Source organism: Maniola jurtina, chromosome 6 (assembly GCF_905333055.1).
Source record: "Maniola jurtina chromosome 6, ilManJurt1.1, whole genome shotgun sequence".
In the NCBI taxonomy this organism is placed as follows: domain Eukaryota; kingdom Metazoa; phylum Arthropoda; class Insecta; order Lepidoptera; family Nymphalidae; genus Maniola; species Maniola jurtina.
The window spans coordinates 11,686,251-11,712,442 of record NC_060034.1 but is presented as its reverse complement, the minus strand read 5'-3'; the positions used below and the strand labels follow the sequence as shown (position 1 = coordinate 11,712,442).

Sequence of the window (26,192 nt, the reverse complement as noted above, 5' to 3'; positions counted from 1 at the left end):
ATGTTATTTTATGAAATTTTTATCTGCCCTTTGCCAATCGTTTGACCTAAAGGCAGTCAGTCCTTTTACTCTAAGGTTTGACCTCAAAGACTTTGATCATGATCAGAGGCAAGTGACAATAATTAACAATGACTCACAATAGAGACCGGGGACTGACCGGGGAGTCCGTTGGTCCCGACTTCTATATCTAACATCTAACACTAGTAACAGCATAATCGTCAAACTTAAGAGTCGAAATTGTTCCTTTTTTTAGTTGAGTCGTACGCGGAAGGATATGGAAACCCACCGCATAATTATTCCAAGGAAATCTCCTACCATTATGTAATTCTTGGCTAGTGATAAATACCTACTTACCTCATGCATAGGTAGGAATATGTCGTATGGATGCAATGTGTTAGGTATCGTTACCTAAGTCTTATACGAGTGATTTGCTGTTATCCTTTGAGGAATTCCTGGAAGAAACCTGCATGGATGAGAATATCCATAATGTTCTCAAAGGGTTGTGAAGTCTGCTAATCTGTACATGACCAGCGGAGAGACCTTGGCCTAAACACTTCTCATTCTGAGAGGAGATCCGTCTCAGCAATAGACCGGTGGCGCGCGCGGTGGGTTGAAATGATGTGTACCTTGCACGTGTGAACTAGATTTTTATCCTCGTAGGTATGGACACAGAATAGCCCATCTGAATATATCCAGTTACATCTGATTGCAATGATATCAAATAGGACCCTGTATACCTATCTACCTACCTACTTTCCTACGGGTACCTCATTATAAATCAGTTGCCGTGATTTTTTAAGTAACACATAAAATGTCAGTGAAGTTCTAACAGTGCGTTATTTCATTTTTGGGGTTTTCGATGAAGATAGTTCACCCGCTTTCATTCGACCAATCAGAATCATAAAGTACCTATTTCGTCATATTTAGTTAATAACTTCATTTTAAATCCGTTTTTTATGTAGTTTTATTTAGGTGACTACTCTTGTAAAGTAGACTTTTTTGACTTACGCACTGTTAGAACTTCACTGACGATAAGTACCTTCTTATGAATATTCATCTAAGATCGGTTTCAGAAAAGATTAGCTTGTCTACTTAGGTTCATTTTCGATGGGGCTAACTTTCTGCAATATTCATAAAGACACTCCTAGTTATACTTTATGCTTATGTTAAATTTTATCTAATAAAATCTACCAGTACCAAGTAATTCCTTTGACTAGCGATTCTGATTTCATACGACTTCAGGAAAACTGGAATTCGCTGTGGAGACTCAATAGCTCAACGACAAGTTTCAAATTTGGACTTGACAATGACGACTAGCACTAAGTATCTATCGTTTAAATATCTTCTCGAGGCAAGCTTCAACCCTTATAATTTAATTGGGTACCTACTTCATCCTAACACAAGATTAAAATCACCCATCATCACCATCATTGGACCTAAACTTATAAAATATAATTTTATAACAGCCCTTTTTTGGGTCGGGTTTAAGGAAAAATGTTTCATAATTAAATAAAAATCCAAAAATGTATTTCGTAATTTATTAAATTTCTTCAATACAAGAATATGTCCGATTCCATCTATATAATACAAAGCATTTAAAAGGGATAATACCTACAAAAATTACAACCTTCTGTATCTTTATCGATTATGGACTCGATGACAAGGATAAAATAGGTGTACCTACTAAATTAGTTTAACCAATTGGACAACACAATATTTTTTGATTGTATTAGGTATATCAGGTGTATGAAATAATTAAATAAATCAATAAATTACTCTGCTTTACATTTCATAATATTCGATCTCAATTTATTAATAGTTAAAATACCTAATAAATTAATTATTAGAAGTACTTAATTGATCTCCGTTAGCTAGTTCAAATATTTATGCGAGTTTTAGCGCTCATTGCGCGGAAATTCCGCCGTCAATTTTCCGCGACGGGGCGCCACTGTATTTTATTACAATAGTAACTTTATTACAGTATACATAATATAATGTGCCCGATACTAGCAAATTATAAGGTAACAACATGTAGTGGCATTCCGTTGCGGAAGGCCGGTGACGGAATTTTAGTGCAATGTAGCGTTAGCCTAACAGCATAATATAAAGTATAGGGCTTGAAAAATCTAGGCAACGCATCCGCAAGTTATAGAAGTAAGTAATAGTGTCTGAATAGTCATTCACGCGATTTGAAATGTGACATTTACAAGTCTACCCACTATCTTCATTCTGTCAAGTTATAGTTTGCGAGTGCGCTGCGCAAGTCACCCTTGCAAGGCTTGCACCCTTTTCCAATAAAAATAAAAACTTCCGCCGTAGTTTTTATTTAACAGTATGTCCTCCATTTCATTTAATTCCACCTACAACAACATAATATTATGTGTGTTGAACGAATAGTAAACCCGAGATCGTTTATTGCACTTTCGGACAGATAGGTAATTAAAATTAAAATAAAATATCAGTGTTGCCACACTTTAATTATGTACATATAGCAAATAATTTATCTGAATATTTACAAAGAATTCTGGTATAAGAAAAAAATTATAATAGTACCTACATTGCAGTGAAACTGAATTAGTCCATTTTTACACGCCTAGCGCGGAGTTAGCGCCTGAGCGTAGCGAGGGAGAGCGAAAAAGTCGGGCTTCGTACCTACGTTTAATAAATTTCTGATCTGGCACTACAAAAAGCCACCAAACAAGACAAGAAGAAAAAGGAATAAATTTCTGATTAGTGTAAAAATGGACTACTCAGGCACATAAGCGATACTTACGTAAGGTTACGGCAGGTCACATATTATTAAGGTTTAGGTTTATAAATGCTCAATGCCTATTTGAGCCCGGGACATAACAATGGCAGCATCTACTGTTACACGTTACATTCAAATTTCAAATATCTAACTTAGTAGCTGTTTCTTGGTGGTCTACTTGGTTGCCCAAAGAAATATACATAATTTTCGAAATCCATAAAAAGATACCAAAAGGTTGAAAGTGAAACGCGCTTTAGTTTTAATAAATATAACTTCTAATGGACTATTTACACATGTTAACGAGAGCGTAGGTAATTACACCAACTTTCATGCTCGGTGTTTAAAGTTTAAAATCGAAATAAAAATACGAAAAATAATCACTAAAAATGTATGGACGCTATACATGTTGATGTTTGTATCCGTATAAATTACGGGTACGAGATTCTATGATGCTCTTGGTGGTAAAATTAAAAATTGATACAAATTATACTACAATACAAAAAAAGCAGAGTGTCCGATACATACGAGTATTTTATGAAATTTTAAATCAATTAAAATTAGGTAAAATGAAATCTCTAGGTGAAAGATCTGGTAACTTGTTAAAGTCTCGAATAATAAACAGATTGACTGACGTGAGAGTATGGTCATAATGGGCATGGCTCCGTAGAACCATCATATACTCGTAGACTAGCGCATTCAAGTATAGTACAATCACGTCAAATTGGTCAAGCGTTAACTTTTCGTCAATCCTAAGAAGAATTATCCAAGAAAAAGTAAGTATATTATGTATACCACTGGTACACATACATAAATGCTGAGATTTTAAGAACAATTTTTTCGGACACTAACGCTAGTTCTAGGGTTTCTACTGTCTGACATACTTACAACGCAGATGAATTAGATGGATCAGACAATGCCTGACAATTAGGCCAGGCGATATTATTTGATAAAAATCTTCGCACCACAGAAATTGCTTTTAGGATGAGAGCTTTATAAAAAAAGCAAGTAAAAAATCACACGTAACATAGTGTTACAGACACAACGAGAGACTACAAGATGTTACAATGCAAAACAGCTCGGCGGGGGGTAGTTAAAGAATTTGGAAGAGCTTTTTCAACTCCACCATTAGTTGCCAGTCGGATTTGATGAGATCGTCCCTGAAGTAATCCTTGCAGGCGTCGATACTTGCACGCGATATCTGAAACAAAGAGGTATGATGAGTATAACGATATTTATAAACTAGGAGAAACGTGTTTATTTATGGCTGTAGAAGTACCTAAAGCTTATTATGAGCTCATGAGGGGAAAAAATGAAAGCAAAGTTGAGTCTTTACTGTCTACAGTTGCTCTTTTTGTCCCTAACAAAAATATTTACATCAAATGACAGCAAAGTGGACTTCAATTTTTTTGTTAGGTGATGAACTCAACAGAATCGATGAAATATTTTCCTTACTAGCTTATGCCCGCGATCTCGTCCGCGTGGACTACACAAATTTAACCCCTTTTTACCCCCTTAGGGATTGAATTTTCAAAAATCCTTTCCTAGGGAATGTCTTCGTCAAAATAGCTATCTGTATGCCACATTTCAGCGCAATCCATCCAGTAGTTTGAGCTCTGCGTTGAGTCAGTCAGTCACCTTTTCCTTTTATAAAATAAATGTAATCACACAAAATTTTAATTATCTCAAGTTGGATTTCGATAAGTGTAAAAAAATCTTTCAAAAGAAATAAAATATATTTTTGTGCTATATCCATTATGTTATGATAGAGTGTATTTCATGTTGAGGCTATAAATAGCTTTCATGAATGTACAGGGGTTTCCATTCAGGTCGACCCAGTTTTGGCGCATCGATTCAGCTTTCCGGGGTTGAATGAGGGTATGACGTCATAGGGAAAATAGATCAGGTTGTGCAAGCAAGAACTGGGTCATCCCGCGACCTGGCACCGCCCTGCCTCCGCTGCTGCAGCCCCTCGGGTATGACGTCATGGAGGCTACGGGAAATAATTTGCGTCAAGGGTGGGGCTGGGGCAAGGGTAGGAAACAGGTAAAGCTGGGATATTAAAATTTTACACATAATAAATTAATTTGGTTTTGCATTATTAATTATTATGAAAATCTCCATGATAGAGATTAAATAAGAGTTAGAGCAGAAAAGAATTTGCTTGTAAAAGATGAAGAGAGTACGATATTTTTAAGATAATTTTGTATACGATTCTACAGGAGTGACATGTTCACTTTGTGACCAAACCCTTATAATTTTTGATTAAAAAAATCTAGACCTCATCATTGCTTTTTATTCAAACAACCCTAATCCCTATCTTGCACTAAAAAAGGGAGAATCTGATTGAATAACAATCAGTTTGCATCAAGGTTCTCTTTTTAACGTTCACCCTCACTGAGAGAGGATTTTCAGAAAATTCCACGTGAGTGAAACCACGACGGATCTGCTAGTGTGCTAGTAATGAATATGAAATACCTACAGAAGTGTAAATAGTATAAGATTACATAAAAGAACGCTTCTGAATCAAGGCTGCACAGTCGCCATTCATCAATGAAACCGCGTTGCGAAAATATCAATGGAGCTCTGAAGATTTGACCCGGTCATTGTTACTGTGTGCATGCTATGGCAGATGAATTGGTGTGCGTACAGTTACAGCTAGCGAGTATTATACCATATCCGCGACACGAGGTTCGTATAGCTCCCTCTCTGTTACGCAATCCCATACAAATGATAGAGGCAAAAACGTCCACTGAGATTTTTGCATCTATCATTTGTATTGTAACTGCTTGCATGCTATGGCGGATGAATAAGTGTGCGTACAGTACCAGCTAGCGAGTATCCCTATCCACGGCAATAAGTTAGTATAGCTCTCTTTCTGTTTCGTAATCCCATACAAATGATAGAGGCAAAAATCTCAGTGGGCGCTAAGCAATTTGTGTCACCAACCAATCACATACGAAACTATGTTTTCCAATTGAATTTCGAATGTTTTTTGAAAACATGTTTGTGATTGGTTGGTGCCTCAATATGGTTAACGCCCGCTGTGACTTTTGCCTCTATCATTTGTATGGGAGAATGTAATAGAGAGCGCTATTTTAACTTCTTTCCATGGATAGGTTATAGTACTTGTACTGACTACCTAAGACAGGGGACGTGGTGTGCGCACATGATCCAAACGTGACGTTAAAATAGCATATTATACCTACGCTAAAGACGAGCCTTTCTCAACTGCGCTTGTGTGCAGGCTTATCCAACTTAGATCTTATACGTATTTGTTGAAGGAGAATATCTTATTGAATTGTACATTGTGCATTGGTGGTACTAGGTATTTATTTTCATTGCAAGTATCTGATACTTTGTTTTCGAATGTAACTTGATCATTATTATTATGATGTAACAAAACAAATCATGTTTTGTTATAAGAGATAAAACTTTTGCTACCGTTAGCTAAGGTGCGTAAATTAAAGTACTAAAATAATGCATACTTAGTAGTTAGTACCTATAAGTAAGTACATTTATTATAATATACTGGATAGATACTTGAGCACAAATTGGGTAGTTTGACCTAAGCTTTTCGAAGTATGTAGGTATACGTAGTCAATGTACATTGTACAGACTACAGACACAAACCTTTCTAATCTTTTATCATTGTTATTTTTTTAATGATAAATTTAACAACCATAAAACAATTTTGAAGAGCTGGCAGTCGTAAGTGACGGAAGAATAAAATGTGTCTACAACTACAGCGATGCTCATTGATTGTTGATTCATTAAGCATTCGAAAAAAACCCACTAAAATTGCGCGCACTTCAATTTAAACGTTGGGACTGGGCAGGGTTCCAAATGCTGATTTTCATGGACTAGGTCGACAGATTTAGAAATTATGAATGAATTTTACACAAGTAAACTAGTGAACGTCCTCGACGTCGTCCGCGTAAGAGAAACTTTCTGTATTTCTACATAATTTTATCTATACTCGTCTACATTTCTCGAAATACTCAAACATTAAAAATATTATCAATGAAATTGGTTCAAAATTTGAGTTTTTGTGAAAATTTCAAATATAACGATAACAAAATAAATACATATCTATAAATAAATATCTCTTAGCACACACAGATCTCATAAAAGTTATTATATAAGTGTTAATTTGATGACTTATTATTATAAAAAGATTATTTATTTATCATAAAAGTCCCCGCCGCGGCCGCGCTGATTTCGTGTTTGTTCAGACTAATCTCGGAAACTACTGTAAGAATTTTCATACGGTTTTCACCAATAGAAAGAATGATTATTTAAGAAGATTATAAGCTCGCTACTAAGCTGATGATAATAATTATTGTGATTAAGACGGACGGACCTGTGCGACGCCGGGGCGAAGTCGCTAGTTGTAGAATAAAGTTGACTAATTCTCTCTATGCATTTGAAGGGAAAATCCATTCATTGATCCATGGGAAAATCAATCAATGAATGTCAAGTGGACAACCATTCCTTACGGTCGGACACGTACACTTTTTAGCAGATTTTTCGAAGATTAATTATTTTTAATTTGTTCAATCGGGCAAACCGGTGGAGCTGTTAGCGAATCCATAAATCCTCATATTAGTGGTATGCGATACGGGAAGTTCTTCAACATAATAATAGCATAGAGTAGCTCCAATAACGCCACATGTTCTAACAATGTAAACACTTCTGGAACTTTCTCAGCGAGATTAGAAACAAACTTCAATAACTGCTATAGATATCCAGTTTACTTTGTGGAGTCGTGGGAAAATTTTCCAAGGTTTCGGCACACCGATGGAGTACCGAATATGGATACCTACATCCAGCTCTTGCTTGCTTGCTTCCGATAACATCGTCAACAAAAGAAAGTATAATGAATCCTAAAAAGGACGAAAGCTTTTGCTTTATTGAAAGTACCTACCTACAATATGTCATATTGCATTTCATCATCATGCAATCAATTCAGAGGAATCTGAACCGTCAAATAATGTAAAATCTTACTATTTGTAAACAAAGTAGCTTTCATTGAATTAGGAATCAGCTTAGGTTAGTGGTAGCTGTATACAAAATAGAGTTACAGTGCCCGCCAAGTTTGTACAATGAATGGCTTAAAAAGCAACAATTATTGATTTATTAGATCGTATAATATTTTTCCTGTTATTATTTACTATAACTAAATAATATACTACTATTTATCTAAACTAATTTGCTTAGAAAAATCTTATAGGTAGGTAGATACTTACTTATTATTTTTATTTCATTTGCAAAGATTATAGAACACCTATCTTCGTAAATTAATAACGACTTTTTGAATAAAGTATAATCCCAATAGACGCTCGGAGTTCTTACCTAATGTATGTAAAGCCGTGACGTCACACGTCCAAAAATAAAGCGACCTTCGCGCTGTGACGGAAAACTGCTGAGTTCATACAGAGTGCTTTATAAAATGGTGGATTAAAGAAAGATTGATGCTTTCATGTTCTCGGAAATAAAGCATTATTCTTGTTTTTTTGTTGTCGATCGATACGCAGCGACAGCGCCAATGAACTAAAAGGACTCTAACCATTCTACTATTTTCGGAAAAAATGCTTTTTTCTCGGCAATAAGCCTACTAATAGGTAATTTGAAATAAGTTCATTGCTTTTATTTTTCTTGCTTGCTTGCTTGTACTAAAGCCCGAGCAAAAGGCTCTTTTGAGGCAATTCAGCGATTGTTATTATTAATCCAAAGTCTTCCGCAAAATATAAAAATCGTTTTTATGGCAAATTATATTATATTAAAGATTAATTCTATTAGTCACTCGTCAATAGAAACAAAATAAAAAGTTATGTTACACGAGGCAGAATTCTGTAACCATCAGATGAAAGAAATACACATATTATTGTGACCTGTATAATCTAGCTAGTGGTTTTATGAAAAAAAAGAAAAATTAGGTAAGTATACCGATATTTAAAAAAAGTAACAGGTACCTACAATACAATAACGTAGGTACACAATAGGTATACAATCTCATAAAATTAGTACATAAGGGCCAGGATTTTTCTGACTAGGAATAGTGGTTGCTCGGTTCTAAAACAAGTTGTCAGAACTTGAAAGTATATCACCCTTTTTTAACCGACTTCAAAAAGGAGGAGGTTCTGAATACGTCGGAATCTTTTTTATAGGGATACATTACAATATAATGGTCCTTTTTTATAGCCCTGTTCTAGTTTAATATAGACCATAATAACAGCAATAATAGCAATTGATTCAGCAGAGAAAATACGCGACAAACCTAATTTGCTGTTGCAAGGTACAACCGTCCCTGGCCCCACCGACCCAGTGACCTGAAGCGAAGATCAATGGAGCCGCGGGCGGGGCGTGGCTTGCATTCATACTGCACTTCTCAATGAAATGCGGGCGAAGTTGAGTGGAAATAGAATGCTTGTTATGTGCCTTGTCTCCTTCTTTTATAGTCTCACAGGGGTGCCTTTGATGTTAGGATGCGATAAGCGTTTGGCTGTCAACGGGATTAACTTGGAATCTCTTTTTATGTACACCTATAATTTTATCAGCCTTATAGAGTACACAATTTTGGGCATAGTTTTAGACTTCATTATAATACTAACTTTAATACTGCTTCAGGTGTTTTTTTAGAAATTCATCTATTTTCGCTATCCATACTAATTACATATTATAAATGCGAAAGTTGTCTGCTAGCTTTTCACAATCCACTCGTGATCCGTTCAATCAATTTCGACAATACGATAAATTGCATCCTGGGGACGGAGTTAGGCTATTTTTGGTATCGAAAAAAAAATTAAAAACCTAAATCCACGTGGACGGAGCTAGCTTACTTTTTGTCGCATCTCTGGCATTTTAAAAGGCTATAATTCTGCTCAACCGATTTTGAAGAAATCTAGAACAGAGATAGCTTGCATCCTGCAAACGGACACGCTACTTTTTATCCCGGAAAATCAAAGAGTTTCCACGGGATTTTCAAAAAGTTAAATTTACGTGAACGAAGTCGCGGGCATCTTTTAACTTACTCGAAGTAGAGTAGGTAGACTTTTACTGACGAAAAATTTTCAAACAATAAACAAACCTAGGATTGTATTCCTATTGATAAAATAAATTAGTGGGGTGCTTATGTAGTAATTCACTCTGACAGTACCCTTTAAAACAAAACCACTGTCTCAATTTTGCAGTTTCTAGCATTAGTGATTCTAATAGCGAATTCGTTTGTTTACAAGCTATTTTGCCTCTTCGTTTACTCTCATATATTTTATAGCCATTCGAAATTGTAATTTTAGCGTTTAACCTTTCGTAAGTGATATTCATTATAATATCATTTTAATTCAAATGTATGACAGACTCAGTCTCCTGCGCGAGCAAAGGACCATTTAAAAACGAACCCCGGACGGATTCGAAACTAATCGGGCATACTTCAAAATAATTATTTTGAGTAAGAAAACAAAGCATTGTGATATGAGTAGGCATGACGCATCAATATTATATTGCCAATGAGAGTAAAAAATTGGCCACATACCAAATACTTATGTAGGTACCTAACCGGATATCCGGTCGTTAAGAACGTCCTTCAAGTTTTAAAAGATCGTGTCAAAGCTTTTAGAGGTTCTTCAACATAATGTAGATGCCTAAATACATAAAAACTTTTTTGAATATTGATCAAATTCAAAATAGGCCTCTACTATTGCCCAAACTCCAAGGGTCTAATTTCGAGAAAGAGATCAGCCGCCGAACCCAACTCGACTGGGCAGCGTTCGCGAAGTTTCGAGATGTCTTCTCATCCAGAGTTCCTCAGTGCTTGAGACCAAAGCCGCTGGATTCAGGCGGCGCAAGACAGGTGTATGGAATTCCCTACAAGACACCTATGTCCAGCAGTGGACGTCTTCTTCTTCTTCGTCGTCGTATAATTCTTGGCAGAGCGGTCGTGGTCATCACGAAGCAACGTCTTTGAGGGCAGATGTTATACGCCTCACGAGCATTCGCCACATCTCCCTGCTGGCCCATAGCCTGGTACACTCGTGCAAGGGACCGCCCACAGCAAACTTAATTTGGTCGATCCATCCCATGGGCGACCTTCATCAGTGTGTGAGTTCCTCAGAGTGTTTTTCCTCAGAGTGGGAGTGGAGTCTATCGATTGATAATGATAATGATTGCCCCAAATTGCAATTCAACCTGAAGTCTGATCTTTGCGAGGAAAAATCTGCATCTATGCTACTATATAATACTTTTTACTTTCTGGTTCTTTAATATGAGAATTGCACATCAATACTAAGTCTACTCGAGCTTAAACTTCTTGGTTCTTGCATACGTCAACGGTTGTTTGAGTTGAGGTATCAGGTATACAGCGCGCAAATATCAATACAGCAAGCGTGTGTTAATAGTTTACGCTACACATCCGTTCTATTCCCGTACCCAAACATTTGCACTTCGTATGTGCTGTTAAGGGACATGTAAACTGTGTACATCTAACGCCGTTGATTTGATATGCAATGATGAGCTAAGATGCATTAAAATGTCAAAATAATCAAATTTTTGTACCTTGCCAAAATATTGAACAACTCCCCATCTATTCTGAATGTGTTCTGATTCCGTCTCTTTTTTGTGAACTTTTTTGCAGCTATGACACCAGTTCCATTCTAGATTAAATTGTTTTTGAACTATCGGTTCTATGGCGAATACGAATAGAATTCGGTACGAATACTATACAACTAAGGTTGTATGGTATTCGTATACGGTATATTGGTGTGCACCGATATGAACATCAGTTCAACACGCGCCAATGAAAGGTTTTTGTCCCTTCAGTACATCCGAAATAACTTCATTGGCGTTGTCAATCCATCCACATCCGACCAACAAGCGTCAACGATACCTCCTCGTTGGTTTTCGTTGGATAGGAATATACAACCCAAAAAGAGAATTGAAATCCTAAAGGTTCACAGCTAGTTCTTAGCCTGAATTTGCTCAGACTTAAGACAAAGTTAAAACGAGAGATTTATACTCTGACTTAAGTATGAGCAAAATGCGCTCAATAGATCTAACTTTGACTTTGCTTAGACTTAAGTTTCAGTTAAAACGAGATAGATTTATGCCAGTGATATAACGCTGTCTCCTTTTGCCAGTACATTAAGTCGGAGCAAAGCCAAGTTGCGCTTTATCTAAGTCTTAAAGACTATTCTTCATCTTCATTTTGGGCAGGTTTCCACATTTAGAATTTTAGGTTTTAAATATTGTTAGCCACGTTACAAGGTTAGTTGGAGGGGAAAGGGGCATAATAGTCATATTTAAAGAAACGTGGTTAATATTCTTTAAAATACAACATACAAAATGGTATAGCTAAGGAAACGATGGATATAAAAAGTAACGATAATCATGCACCGATAAAACTTTCACGCGCGTTCCTTTGAGAACGTATACAAAAAAATAACTAATTCATTTCGATGAAATATATTTACAGCTTAGCTTTGAAGATATTCCTATCGCGGCTTTATAAATAGAGAATGTTTTCACGTTCAATATATTTTATGTATAGCAAATATAACAATAAAACTGAGAGTACATCATACTTTTTCAGGGTCATTTCATTCTTAGTAATGATGTCATCTTCAGTTTAATATGGTGTGTGGTCAAAGATGGAGGACTTTTTTTAATTTTAACTTCTCACTGATATCGATATCCAATGTGGCTAATTTGATTGTATAGAACCTCCAACTTAAACTAAAATGCCAGCCAGTGTGTAGAATTAAAAATTAAAATGCATAATCTTTTTTTCTTTTTTTCTTTTTTTGCGTATTGTCAAGCGTACGAGTAAAGATCACATACTTCTACCAGAAATGCATGTTAAATTATTTCAATGAACAAATTGGAATTTGATTAGAATTATTAATTCAAAAACAATTTCATTGCATATAAGTTCAGATAGCAATATCTGCTTTGAAGTCGAAAGTTACTTGCATTAAATAAAGTGAAAGAATTTGTCTATGAAATCGGAACAATAGTGCAATATAGCCGGTGTACACACATGATGGCTGCTTGCCGTCAAATATGAAGTTGAGTGCTCACTGCAGCTTACTGAGTCGGTACTTTTGTTCTCAATGACAAGACTACAAAAATGCTATGAAACAATGTTTCACAACAACCAAGATGTAGAACGATGACGACATTGTGTTCGGCTTGACATCACAAAGTCGCGAACTGTTATGCAGAGTTGTCCAAGACCACACATTGGCTACCATTACTTGACATCTATTCACTACTCTTCTTCTCATCATCAATACCTCAGTGTCTAAAGATAATAATCAGTGTCTTCCCGTCCTGACTTATGACGCTGAGACATGGACACTGACAAAAGGTTTAAATCCACCAATTTAAAGTCCCTCAGCGAGCAGTGTAGAGTGCTATGTAAGGAATCTCTTTGAAGGATTCGAAATGAAGAGATCCCTAGGAGAACCGGAGATAGGCTCGGGCCTCCTGCCCCTCGCGCGCCGTCTCCACCTGCTTGTCTTCACTCGATGGAAACACGCGCTCCTCGAACTGCACAACACTCACCTTGCTGACTAGGAAATCAGTCTCGTCGAAGTGTCGGCCGAACATCTTGGGCGACTCGCCGGGGATGGGCTCGATCTTGATGCACACCTCCTGCCCCTTGCGCGCCGTCTCCACCTGCTTGTGGTTCACTTCGATGGACGTTACGATGCCGAGCTCCACGAACTGAACGAAAAAAAACCGTCCATGAGATATGGTGAGACACTCTGCTCCTCATAATATGGGGTGGTGCCCATATTGGTGAGGGAATTATATGCAAGCAAATGTTTTATTATGAGTACAATAAAATGAATAAAATGTGGTTAGACACCAGCAAATGAACCGTCATCTTAAAAATGCTTATGGAATAATTCAAAATGCCCAAGGACTTAGTTCCCGTAAAAGGTAACCATCAAAAATGGTTTAAAGTCATTTATTTCATACAATTTTTGGAGCAAGGTCCAGTCTTGAACAATCAAGGCTAATACCAACTTACAATTAATATTATAAGAACCTTTACAAACTATTTCTATATTATTAAAAGCGAAATCTCTGAATTTTTCGCATCTACTTGAATAGTCCTGTTCACAATCGAAAGCACTTTAGGGCAATGAAGATAAATAATAATTAATTATATTAACATACCTCTTTACTGGGCACGCAAATAGGCGTCCCTTCTTTGACAACACCCGATTCCACCATCACACCAGCGACGATAGGGTCTCGAGAATTGAATACGAATTGCGGCAGAATCTGGAACAAGCATCTCTATTATAGCGTTTCTACATAATAACCGACAAGTAAACTGGGCCAGAGTGTTGAGAGCAATGTGAAAGCTTCTTTCAACTAGATTCAATTAATCAATCAGCCTGTCTGCGTCCACTGCTGGACATAGACCTTCCCAAGAGAGCACCACCACACACGATTCTCCGTCTTCCTCATCCACCTACTTCCCGCTATTCTCTTAAGGTCGTAAGTGCATCGGTTCGGAGGTCGTCTCACACTGCGCTTGCTGATACGCGGTCTACACTCCAGAACACGTCTGCCCCAGCAGCTATCAGTTCAACTACACTGGACAGCAAATAAACCGGGCCACCCACTACCTTGGAAGTCTGATTCGATTTTCTCAAAAAGTATAAAACTTACAACTATCAAAATTATACCTGCAGAAAGTGCATTTCATAATGAATAAAATGAATGGAAATTCATTGCGATTAATCAATTAATTAAGTGTTTATTAAGGATTTTACAAGGAAGAGTCGTTTTCCAGCCATGTTAATCGTAAGTAATCATGAAATGAAAACAAAAATTAAAGCCAGAAACAAAGATAAAATTTAAAAAAAAGTTTTTGGTCAGTATTCAGCATTCCCTCCCCTTGCTCGGATAACTGCCAGCATCCTCGTATTCATCCACCTCACGAGCCTGACGATGAAATCTTAAGGAATTGCATTTCGCTCCTCTTCAATTGCGATTCGCAGCTCTGGAAGCCTTGTTGGAGCCGATATTCGGGCTCGAACCCGACGTTTCAGCTCATCCCATAAGGGTTCTATTGGATTCAAGTCCGAGCTTCAAGCTGGCCAGTCCATTGTACGAATTCCCACATCGCATACATACTGGGTCACCACATGAATAACGTGACGTCATGCATTATGATGCATAAACTGGCATATTCTGCGCGATATATCCTGCGTAAGATACCACATGGTGTGCGAGGATTTCAGTAATGTACCAATGAGATCAATCCACGTGTACGACCCCCTGGTTCGATGAAAACTAACGCTGTACATGCGGTTAACGAGATGCCGCCCCAGATCATTACAGATCCTTCTTCATTAGCAACAGTTTCCTCGATGCAACACTGAGAATAACGTTCTCCAGGGCAACGATATTGTCTCAGACGTCGATCATTTCAATGTAGACTCACCCTGGTCTCATCAGTGAAGAGTACATGACCCCACTGTCCTGACGTCCAGTCCCTATGCTCTCGAGTAAATTCAAGTCGTGCTTCATGGTGGGCTACCGTCAATGCTGGGCCTGTTGCAGCTCTCTTTGGAGTCAGGTTCCATTCAACAAGTATCCTTCTGATGGCGTCTGGGCTTATGACCACTTGGCGTTCGTCACACAGACTTTATTGGACTTGAACTGCGTTGAGGCGGCGATTTCGCAGAACAGAAGTTGGATATCGGGCGTCGGCATTCATACAATGGACTGGTCAGCTCGACGCCCCGACTTAAATCCGATAGAACACTTATGGGATGAGCTGAAAAGTTGGATTCGAGCCCGGATAACTGCTCCGACAAGGCTTCCATAGCTAGAAATTGCAATTGAAGAGTATTGGAAGGCAATTCCTCAAGATTTCATCGTCAGGCTCGTGAGGTAGATGAATACGAGGATGCTGGCAGTTATCAGAGGAAGGGGAGGGAATACTGAATACTGACCAAAAACTTTTTTTTAATTTTATCTTTGTTTCTGGCTTTAATTTTTGTTTTCATTTCATGATTACTTACGATTAACATGGCTGGAAAACGACTCTTCCTTGTAAAATCCTTAATAAACACTTAATTAATTGATTAATCGCAATGAATTTCCATTCATTTTAATCATCATGAAATGCACTTTCTGCAGGTACAATTTTGATAGTTGTAAGTTTTATACTTTTTGAGAAAATCGAATCAGACTTCCAAGGTAGCGGGTGGCCCGGTTTATTTGCTGTCCAGTGTATATTACAAGGGTCTAATTTTAGACCGAATCGCACGATAAATGCTATTAAAATATTCTTTCGACGATAAATATTTTTCACAAAAGGTTATTTATTCCACAAGAGCACAGTTCACGGCAGTTAGGGAACTTTTAATAAAACACGTCTTAGCTTCGACTCACTGGCAGGCGTCACATGATGATTTGACCTCTTGACCAGTGGCGTGCAGGTCATAGAGGCATAAAGGCACTGCTTACCCTATTACAAAAAAAGGTCTGCTGGAGATTACCTACCCTGAGCAATAAGGCCCCATTTGCATACAATTATTTTTAGTTTCTTTGTTTTGTTTTGATTATATCATGAATTGTGTGCAATAAAGTTTTCTATCTATCTATCTATAATGCTCATTTCTCTATTACCTGTCAATAAATAGGTATATACCTAACTAATGCCTACCCTAGCTTCAAACCTGTGCTCGCCACTGCTCTTGACGTATATAGCCTTAAAGTTACGTATAGCCCTATTTCTCTCACCTTCATCTTGCAAGGGAACACGGCAATGTGTTTGAACTCCTCGCGCTTCTTCTGCTTCAGCTCGTCGCGGTAGGCCGTGAACTTGTCGAACAAGTGGTAGATGATGTCCGCCGCAAAAATTTTCACGCCCAAGTTGTCCGCCATCTCTTGCGCGTCGCGTTCGATCTGCGCGTGTAAAGTGTATTGCAACATCCATACTCCATAATTACTCCGTCATACTAATATTATAAATACGAAAGTTTGTGTGTGTGTCAGTCAGCTTTTACGGGCCAACAGTTTAACCGATTTTGATGAGATGAGTACAGATTAAGCTTACATCCCGGGGAAGGACATTGGCTACTTTTTATTCCGAAAAAATCAAAGATTTCCCACAGGATTCTTCCGTGTAACCGATTTATGTGAAATTTGGTACAGAGGTAGGTTGCATTTCGGAAATTGACATAGGCAGCTTTTTATCCCGGAAAATCAAAGAGTTTCCACGGGAGTAAAAAACTAAATCCACGCGGACGAAGTCGCGAGCATCATCTCGTTGATTATAATTTAAGTAACAGCGGCTGCAAGAATTGGTCAGTCTTTATTCATAAGACATACAAAGTGATTTCGCGAAATAACTTTAGCTCCGGTACATCTTTCAAATTCAATAAGCTGCATATCATGCTAAAATTCTAAAAAAAAACATTGTGTTCAGGTTTTTTTTTTCTATTAGCTTACCTTCACATCGAATGCCAAAATGGTAGCATACTGCGAATCGTGTTCCAACATGGCGGACGCCTTCATGACGTCACGTTTTACCACCGGTCCTATCCTGATGGCGGAGTACTGTTCACAAAGAAAAATAAGTAGGGGTATGAGATCATTAATATACTTTAGTCATATATAGATAGACCATTTTACAGGTAGCATGTGAAAAGTCCGATGAAATATTTTTTCACACAACATATTTTGCTGCCTAAGCTTGATCAGAAAAACAAAATACTTCACTATATCGCGGAAAACTCATGAAACTTTTATACAATATATCATATAAAGTTAGTGACCATAGACCATATACTAGTGGCAACCACAGAGCATGTATTTATATTTCTGGTCAGGCATTAGAAGAATCACGAATCAAAATCTCACAAAATTTCGCTGAGCGCTAGAAATAGAAAAACAATAAATTAAATTAATGTAGCAAACTACTTCAGTGCGAAAATTGGAAAATCACTTCCCATGAAAAATACCTGTGAAAATAATAATAAATAAATGAAAATGATTTAAAAGTAGCAATAATGCCTATATCTAATAATAATTAATACTCACAGGGATTTTACTAGTTCTAAGAAACTCCAGCAAAGCTTCCAGCGATCCCAATGTGGACGCTTGCACGTACACGCCACGTTCTGACAGTTTGATGGACGACAGAGCAGACTTCAGCTCTCTTGCCACTTCCTCTCTGAGGAAACAAAAAATCACTGAACAAAGGATTTGATTACCTTTCTATTAAGGTTACGAAGTTTCCTTTTCTTTCGCACATTCTAACATTTTCAATGATTGTGAAAGAATCAGTACACTTTTAATAAATGTGTTTTTTTAAACCAAGGCCTAAGCAATAACGTTATGTTCAGTTTAGACATTTTTTATTGTAAAATTAATCAATAAAAAAACCTCATGGGGACCGCATTATTATCTCAATAAGACACACTTAACTGATTAATGGAAGAGGTTCACAGACCTTGGTATTCATAAATGAGCAATAGTATGGATTATCTATACATATAATAAAATTATAGAAAAGTGGTGTCTGTACAATGGAAATATATAAAAAAAAAGTAGCAGGGGTTGTTATTATATTGATGCCGAACCCGAAATTGTACGGCTTAAACGGCTTATTCGATTTAGATTTCACTAATATATTGTAGTAAGCTTCACTTAACATTTAGTGTTTATTTCATGTCAATCGGTTCATAAATAAAAAAGTTGTCAATTTAAAGAATCACGGCGAACATTTTTAACGTACAGAGTACGTACTACACGCCTCGCGCCTGAGCGTCCGTGGCTATATAAAGCGCGCTGAGAGCCGCGCCGCTGCCATAAGGATTCAGTTATTCGTAGTCAAAATATGCTGCCCGAAAAGTCACTATTCCACGCGAACGAAGTCGCGGGCACAGCTAGTCTGTAATATATTGTGTAAGCATAACTATTATTTTTAAGTTTTCGCTCGAGGCACTAGATAGTAGATGTATAGTGGATAGGACGTCGAATTTCGCTTTCGAAAACTATAAGGATACAATGCATTCGTTATTTGAATGTATAGTGGTTTTACTAACTTCAATACTTCAACTTCATCTGGTTTCTGAGCTACAAGCAGATTGAGGCCAGCGATGGCTTTCTCCAACTCTTTAGCAGCTATCTTCACTCCTTGCGCCGCCACCACTTCTTTGTATTCTATGTACGCATTCTGGCGAATAATAAAAATATAGCATTTAAAATAACTTATTCAGAACAAACATAAATCTTTACATTACTTATGTAAATAGACTTTCTGAAACATAAAAATATGGAGTCCCATTTTGGGCGCTATTTTTATTTAACACTAGGTGAGTTATTAAAGCCTTGTTTAAGTTTTTGTGGTGACCCATAGTGTCCAATTAATTATCTTTATTTACCTGAAAAAACTTACCTTAACCCTAAGCTCTTTCATCGGTTGCGGCATGAGCAGGGACCGTATCTGCGTGACGATGGGTCCGTCAGTCCCCGCCAGCACGACAGTGTCACCCTCCCGCAGCGTGCCGTTGATGAGGATTGTGTCGATCGTCGTGCCCAGGCCGGGGATTGCTTTCACCTACAAAACGAGATATTTTTACAACAACTACAAAGATTAGAATTGAAGTGAAGTGTAAAATGTAAAAGTGTAAATTCATCACCTCAAGCGGCTCAAGCACAGTAGCCTACAGCTAGTGTGAGAATACGAAGTGCTTGTGTAGAGGGCCTTTACACGCCTGCACGATCAGTGCCAGCACGTTGCCTATGTCCTCCCCTTTACCACCAGCATTGGTGCCATGGCCACTTTGTAAAAGTGTAGAGTGTAAAGTTTAAAGTGTAAAAATGTTAAGTGGAAAGTCGTCACTTCAAGCACAGTGGCCTGCAGCTTGTGTGACACACAAGGCGCTTGTGTAGAGGGCCTTCACACGCCTCCACAATCAATGCCAGCAGATTGCCCATGACCACGCCCGTCACGGCCGACGTCGGTACCAGGGACAGTCGACACTTTGTAAAAATGTAGTGTGAATGTATAAAGTGTAAAAGTGTAAAGCCGTTACCTCCAGCACTGCCTGACGAGCCTGCAGCTGGTTCGAGCACACGAGGCGCTTATGTAAGGGACCTTCGCACGCCTGCATGATCAGTGCCAGTAGGTTGCCCATGCCCTTCCTCATTACCGATGTCATTGTTACCAGGGACACTTTGTAAAAATGTAGAGTGTAAATGTGTAAAAGTGTAAAGTCGTCACCTCAAGCACAGTAGCCTGCAGCTGGTGTGAGAACACAAGGCGCTTGTGTAGCGGGCCTTCGCACGCCTGCACGATCAGTGCCAGCAGGTTGCCCATGCCCTCGCCCGTCACGGCTGACGTCGGTACCAGCGACACATACGTGCGCGGGTCTGGGTTCGAGTAGAATAGAGCTGCGTTCAAACCCTGGAAAAGGCGTAGTAGGTATTTAAATTTTTACTATTACTGATGTTTTCATCCTGAAGACAGTCAGCAGAATACTGTTTATACATATATCGGGAAATTAATGAGTGCCTAAGGGATTTTTAAAATCTCTTTCTACATGGATGAAGTTGTGGGGATCAGTTTGTATCTAATCTACTAATATTCTACTATAATATTATAAATGGGAAAGCGTATTTGTATGATCGTCAAAAGAAGAATGGGGATGATGCATTATGTCAAAAAGAAATTATTACTTAGTAATTATTAAATAGAGGGTCTTCAATTCGCTGCTAGTTTTAAGTTTGCAAACCATTTTAAACTATCGATTTAATAAAAAAATGCGTTAAATTACGTCAAATGTGTACGACGTCACATCTATGTATTTCTTACAGGCTCCCATTCTGATCAAAAGTTTTAAATAAAAAATTGCTGATTTGGCTAGTAAAAATTAAACAATTACCTGTTCCGCAAACTGTATGATAACATCCTTGCTTCTCTTCTCGAACTCCAACTGAGTATTTGGTTGCTGCAACTTCAAGATGTCTCGCACATCCTTGCGTTGAGCGCTCTGCCAGTCGTACAGACGATCTATTTTGTTCAGCGCAACTATGAACGGCGTTTTCTTCTGTTTCAGGAGGTTTATAGACTCGATTGTCTGTGGTTCTAGCCCGTGCATAATATCTACAACCTGAAGGGGAAAATAGAATAGAATATACATTTTTCAAGTAAACTTATACAAGTGCTATTGAATCATCAAAATAATTTGCCACTGGTTCGGAATACCCTAACTAACCGTTATATATACACTGGTAAAATTAGTCTTGACTTACAAGAATGGCAATATCACACAATGAAGAGCCTCTGTTCCTGAGGTTGCTGAAGGACTCGTGCCCAGGAGTGTCAATGATGAGCAGGCCTGGCAACTTGAAAGCTATTTCATTTACCTGTGAAAAGAGATATTTTGTTGTTTGTAATGTTGTCATATTTTTTTTAAAAAGTTATGCCCCTTGAAAAATCTCTATTTAAAAACAAATATTACAAGCAAATTTCGGACATAAATAAACTGTATGAAAAAACAACATCACAAATCTAATAACCTGGTGTCAAGACTTAAAAAAAATTATAAAATTTAAAAAATTAAATTATAAAATATAATAAGATAAATAATTGTAAATGTCTTTATTTACTTATAAAAATTGAAAATGAACACTTTTGCAAAATATAAGGCAATGTCCAAACAAAGTGTAAAGTTAATACATCACACATCTCGCTAAGTATGTTCTGGCCATAAATGCAGATTACAATAGCACATGCAAGTAAGAGCTACTGAAGAACATACTCTTCACATCAACTTACCCCTTTTACATGTTTGGTTTGCTCCTTGATATTCTCAATAGGAACATTAGTGGCTCCGATTTGTTGAGTTATACCGCCAGCTTCCCCATCCTGTACATTGGTTCTACGCAGCTTGTCCAGAATCTTAGTCTTGCCTGTGTCCACGTGCCCGAGTACGCAGACGACAGCCGCGCGCAATGGATTGTTGCCCTTATTCTTTTCATTGTCTTCCCGACGTTTCTGTAAATAATTTCTACATGTAAAATTGCAATAGTTAGCCTGACAACACAAAGTGCAATATTAGATTGCATTTCTAAAAACACAATGAACCCTGGCAGCTTGAGCGTAAATGAAAAGTAAAGTGTTCAATGGTACCTTATTTTTAGTCAAATGGTTTTAGGAGCTTTTCTTTAAGAAAAATAATGCCAGCTCCATCGTTCCCAGCCCGGCTAGCATGGGCAGTAGATAAAATTTATTTCCCCCAATTATATCCACTGATGTCATAGAAATCAGTGGATATAATCGGGGATATAATCTTTATCTACTGCCCATGCTAACCGGGCTGATCTAACTGTGCACATTTATTTTATACTTATAACTATCCTAATTTAAAATCATTAAAACATCCTGGCTGCTTCTGAAATATCCTTATTTCCAGCCAGAATGCTTTGAAATATTGCTACATTATTTAAGTTCAAGTTATACTCATCTATCATACTTTGAATAAATGATTTGACTTAGACACTTTGAATAATAATATAGTCACAAACTGGAAATCAATATACAGCTCAACAGAGACATCTAGACAGAGCAATCCTGTAGGAAGGAAAAAATACCTTTTCGTTGATTACATAGAGACTTACCTCTAATCTCTTAAGAACTAACTCCCTCTTCTTTTGAGCGTCTGTCATTTGGTCGTCATCTGAGTCTTCTTCAGAACTTGATTCTTCCTCTGAACTATCATCTTCTTCATCAGAACTTTCTTCTTCTTCCTTCTGAAAGAACAATCATATTAATAATTCTATTCCATCTGATTCAAAGCAGAGAGATCACTGTAAATTGTAATTGGATGGCAGTAGCACCAAATTTATCATGTGACTAATAATTCTGATATACACCTAACGAAACTAAATTGTTGGAAACTGATATTAATTATTATTATCTATGTATCTCGTTCATTGAGTTACGGCCGTATTCACAAACGTTACTATGAGGTCTCACAGTAAGCTCGAACGCATAGTGTAGGTTCCACCAATCAGATCATTGTAAATTGACGTGATACAGTCATCTGATTGGTGGAACGGACACTGTGCGTTCGAGCGCACTATGAGACCTCATAGTAACGTTTGTGAATAAGGGTGATAGTCACTCAGCCTATGTAAATGTAATGAATTAATTAAAAACCCTCTTACCTTTAAACTGCCACAGTGAAAAGACAGTGTTGTATATTTAATAATGCTTCTGATAGCAAAATTATAGTTAAAGTCTGTGCCACAGTAAAGTGTTTCTATTAAATACCTCAAGCACCAAACAACTCAACTTACACTCTCCTTCACTAATTTGATAGGTCCACCTAGCGCTATCCTTTTCCATAAGGAACATCATGAAAGGGATAACAATGTACCTGTCATTTTACTTTAGAGATTTACCTTCACTGAGTAGCAAGTCAGTAGTATAAAATAGTGTAAAATATAACTTGTACTTCATAGACAAATCTGACTAGTAGTACCTCATTAGCTTTGTCTTCCGCCCCAGATTTCTTCACATCAGTTTTCGGCTGTGGTAATGCTTCTGGTTTTTCAGGCTCCTCTTCCTCAGATGACTCAGCATCCCATGCATCTTTAACTGACTCAGTATCCGATTCCTTTTTAGGTGAGTCTTCTTTTGGTGATTCCTCCTATACAGTAGAAATAATACAGTTCATTATTATTTTAAGTATTATTAGTGCATTGTTAATTTAAATTAAGTAGCAGAAAACTAAGAATTAAATTGACTGGTGATGTTAAATGTCAATTTTAAACTAACCTTCTTATCTGTAATTTCCAATTCGATTTTCTTTTCCTCTACTGGAGTAACAGGAGCTTCCTGTGACAATTGTGATTTTAATCTCGTTGGCTTAATTCTAGTTCCAAGACGTGGGGGCTTTTTCTCAGTAGTTCCAATTTCAATACCTTGCGCCTTTAATGATTCAAGCATTGCCTGAGCTCTGGCCTTTTCTGCCCTCTGTTTGGGGGTTAGCAGTTTGCCTTCTGCCTTAAGTCTTTCTTTTCTCTCCTTTTCCTTTTGTTTCTTCCTTTCTTTGCGTTCTTTTTCTAATCTAATTGCTTCTAGTCTCTGAAGCTCCCTCTCCTCTTCTTGCCGTATCCTTTCTTCTTCTTCTTTTTGCATGCGCTCTTCCTCTTCTTTAACTTTCTTTAAAGCCTCTTGCATGGCTGCAAGAGTTTTTTTCGTAGGCCCCTTTTTACCTTTGTCATCTTTATCAGCTTTCTCGCCCTTTTTCTTTTTCTTTCCTTCTGTTGCAAGGGTTTCACCCTCTCCTTCTTTTTCTTTTTCTTCCGATGGAGCTTTAGGTTCATTCTTTACTTCTTCAGCAGGTTCAGGTTTCTTTTCTTCAGGTTTGGCTGGTATAGGTTTTGGTTCTGTTGGCTCTTTTTTACCGTCTTGTTCCTTTTTCTTTGCCTCCAATTTTTTCTGTTTCTCCCGCTCTTTCTTTTCTTTCTTCTTCTGCGCTGCAGTCTTTATTGTTATATCATTTTCATTGTCACTTCCTTTTTCATCTGGTTCATTTTCATTTTGCTCTGGTTGAGGCTCTTCTTTTTTACTTTTTTTCTTTGTCTTTGGTTTTTCTTCAACAACTTCGGCTGTCTTTTCAGGTTCAGCTGCTGGAGTTACTTCCTTTTTGACACCAGAATATTCCATTTCTAGCTCAGCCAGAACTTTCTCTAAGTCCTCATCACTTTCATCTTTCCTTCTTTTTGCTTTCTTTCCTTTTTTACCTGCTGGTTCTTTCTTTTCCTGAGCAGGTTTTTTCTGTGACTTTAATACAGGCTTTTCATCATCAGAAGATGGTGGCGCTTCAGGTGCTGATCCGTCTGAATCCTCAACTTCTAATAGTGAAAAAGCGCTTTTTTCTTCTTTCTTATTTTTACTCGTTTTAGGTTTTTCTTCTTCATCTGATTCATCTAAAATAAAAAATTGATTAAGTGATTTGGTAAGTGTTGTTGGCAATATAATACTAATATATTACTGTGCAATATAGATTCTGGGATAAACACACAAGGTGTATTTTCTTTACTTAGGATTCTCCCAGTTCATAATTTATCTTTGAGGCCTACTGAGATTATAAACTTTGCCTGAGTGGGGTTCACATGGATTTCGATTTTTTAAAGAACCTATTAGATCCACAATTAATCAGTTTATAGAGAGAACCTACATATACAAATCTCTCTATTACTTATTAAGTATATTTCTATTCTTTTTCTTTGATTTCACTCACTCTACCCTGAACCCACTCCCTACTACCAAAGGTTAACTGGAAGAGAATATATCTAGGTATTAAGTTTGCCTGTGTACATTCTATTTTTATTATAGAGTGCAATAGAGTTTAAAACAAACAACCAAAACTACTCAGTAGTCTGAGTTTTATGTTGATTTATGTAAGTCAGTCCCCTAGATTTCTATACAATCTAACTAATAACTTTTACCACTTTTACCTTCACTACTAGCATCCACTTTTTTCTTTTGTGACTTGGTAGAGATTGACACATTTTTTATATTTTTTGTGACTTCCTTTACATCTGAATCAGTTGATTTCTTTTGTTTAGCTTTTGCTTTGGGTTTCTCATCTTCACTTTCATCAGAATCTATAATTTTTCTAGAACAAAATAATCAGTTTTTTATAATGATTAAGTGATTCTAAGCGTATGCATGGTATTAGGAATATGCTGTAGAGTTATAGAGATGAAAATGAAAACTGAAATGACTGATAACCTCTAAACTACTCACTTCTGTCCCTTGTTTTGGGCCGGTTTCAGGTTCTCAATAGTCGTGGTTTCCACATCACTATCACTGAAAATATATGAAAAATTAAAAATATAATCAGAATATGTACCAAAGCAAGGTGAACATATGTTTAGAGTCCAAATTACCCATCTTCCGCTGACTGATTCTTCTTCCCCTTTTTGGCTTTACCCATGATTTATAAATGCTTTATTAAGTCACGATGCCTGTTATGATGTGTTTTGTTTTAGAATATTCAGTAGATTCTATCATGTGAAATGTAATCGATGCACAAATTGAGCTAAGCCGAGAAATAAATCTCCAGTCGTCGTGTCCGTCCTCGACTTATAACTTACGTCAAAGTCAAACGTCCACAAACCACAATATGACAAAACGTCAATGAAAAAATGTTGAAGTTGGCACCCCCAGAGGCCCCAGAGGTTCATGTGTCCCAGATAGATAACAGCTACCCTTATGGCACCTAGCGCCCCTAGGACCCCTAGCATTGGTTTGTCGCTATCCCTCTTCGAAATTCGAATGTGGGATAGCGGCTTAGACGAATAGCGGTAAGTAAATATTAGTGAGGAACCATAAAAGCCCTAAAAATAAACTCTATGGTTTGGCAGTACAGGATTTATAGGGCACTACATGAAT

General features: G+C 37.4%; 1 protein-coding gene across 1 annotated transcript; it reads right to left on the bottom strand.

Moving 5' to 3' along the window:
• Positions 1-1,524: 1,524 nt before the first annotated feature.
• On the bottom strand, positions 1,525-25,907 carry LOC123866412 (eukaryotic translation initiation factor 5B). The gene is made up of 18 exons (XM_045907965.1): positions 25,688-25,907; positions 25,545-25,607; positions 25,253-25,413; positions 23,565-24,721; positions 23,269-23,436; positions 22,403-22,534; positions 21,561-21,779; positions 21,035-21,148; positions 20,665-20,892; positions 20,004-20,186; positions 19,176-19,337; positions 18,823-18,953; positions 17,816-17,948; positions 17,225-17,332; positions 16,514-16,678; positions 13,928-14,035; positions 13,307-13,468; positions 1,525-3,947 (listed from the first exon to the last, which is right to left on the bottom strand). Exons 1-18 carry the CDS (start codon positions 25,732-25,734, stop codon positions 3,840-3,842), a joined length of 3,549 nt encoding a protein of 1,182 aa, XP_045763921.1. The 5' UTR covers positions 25,735-25,907; the 3' UTR covers positions 1,525-3,839.
• Positions 25,908-26,192: the final 285 nt, after the last annotated feature.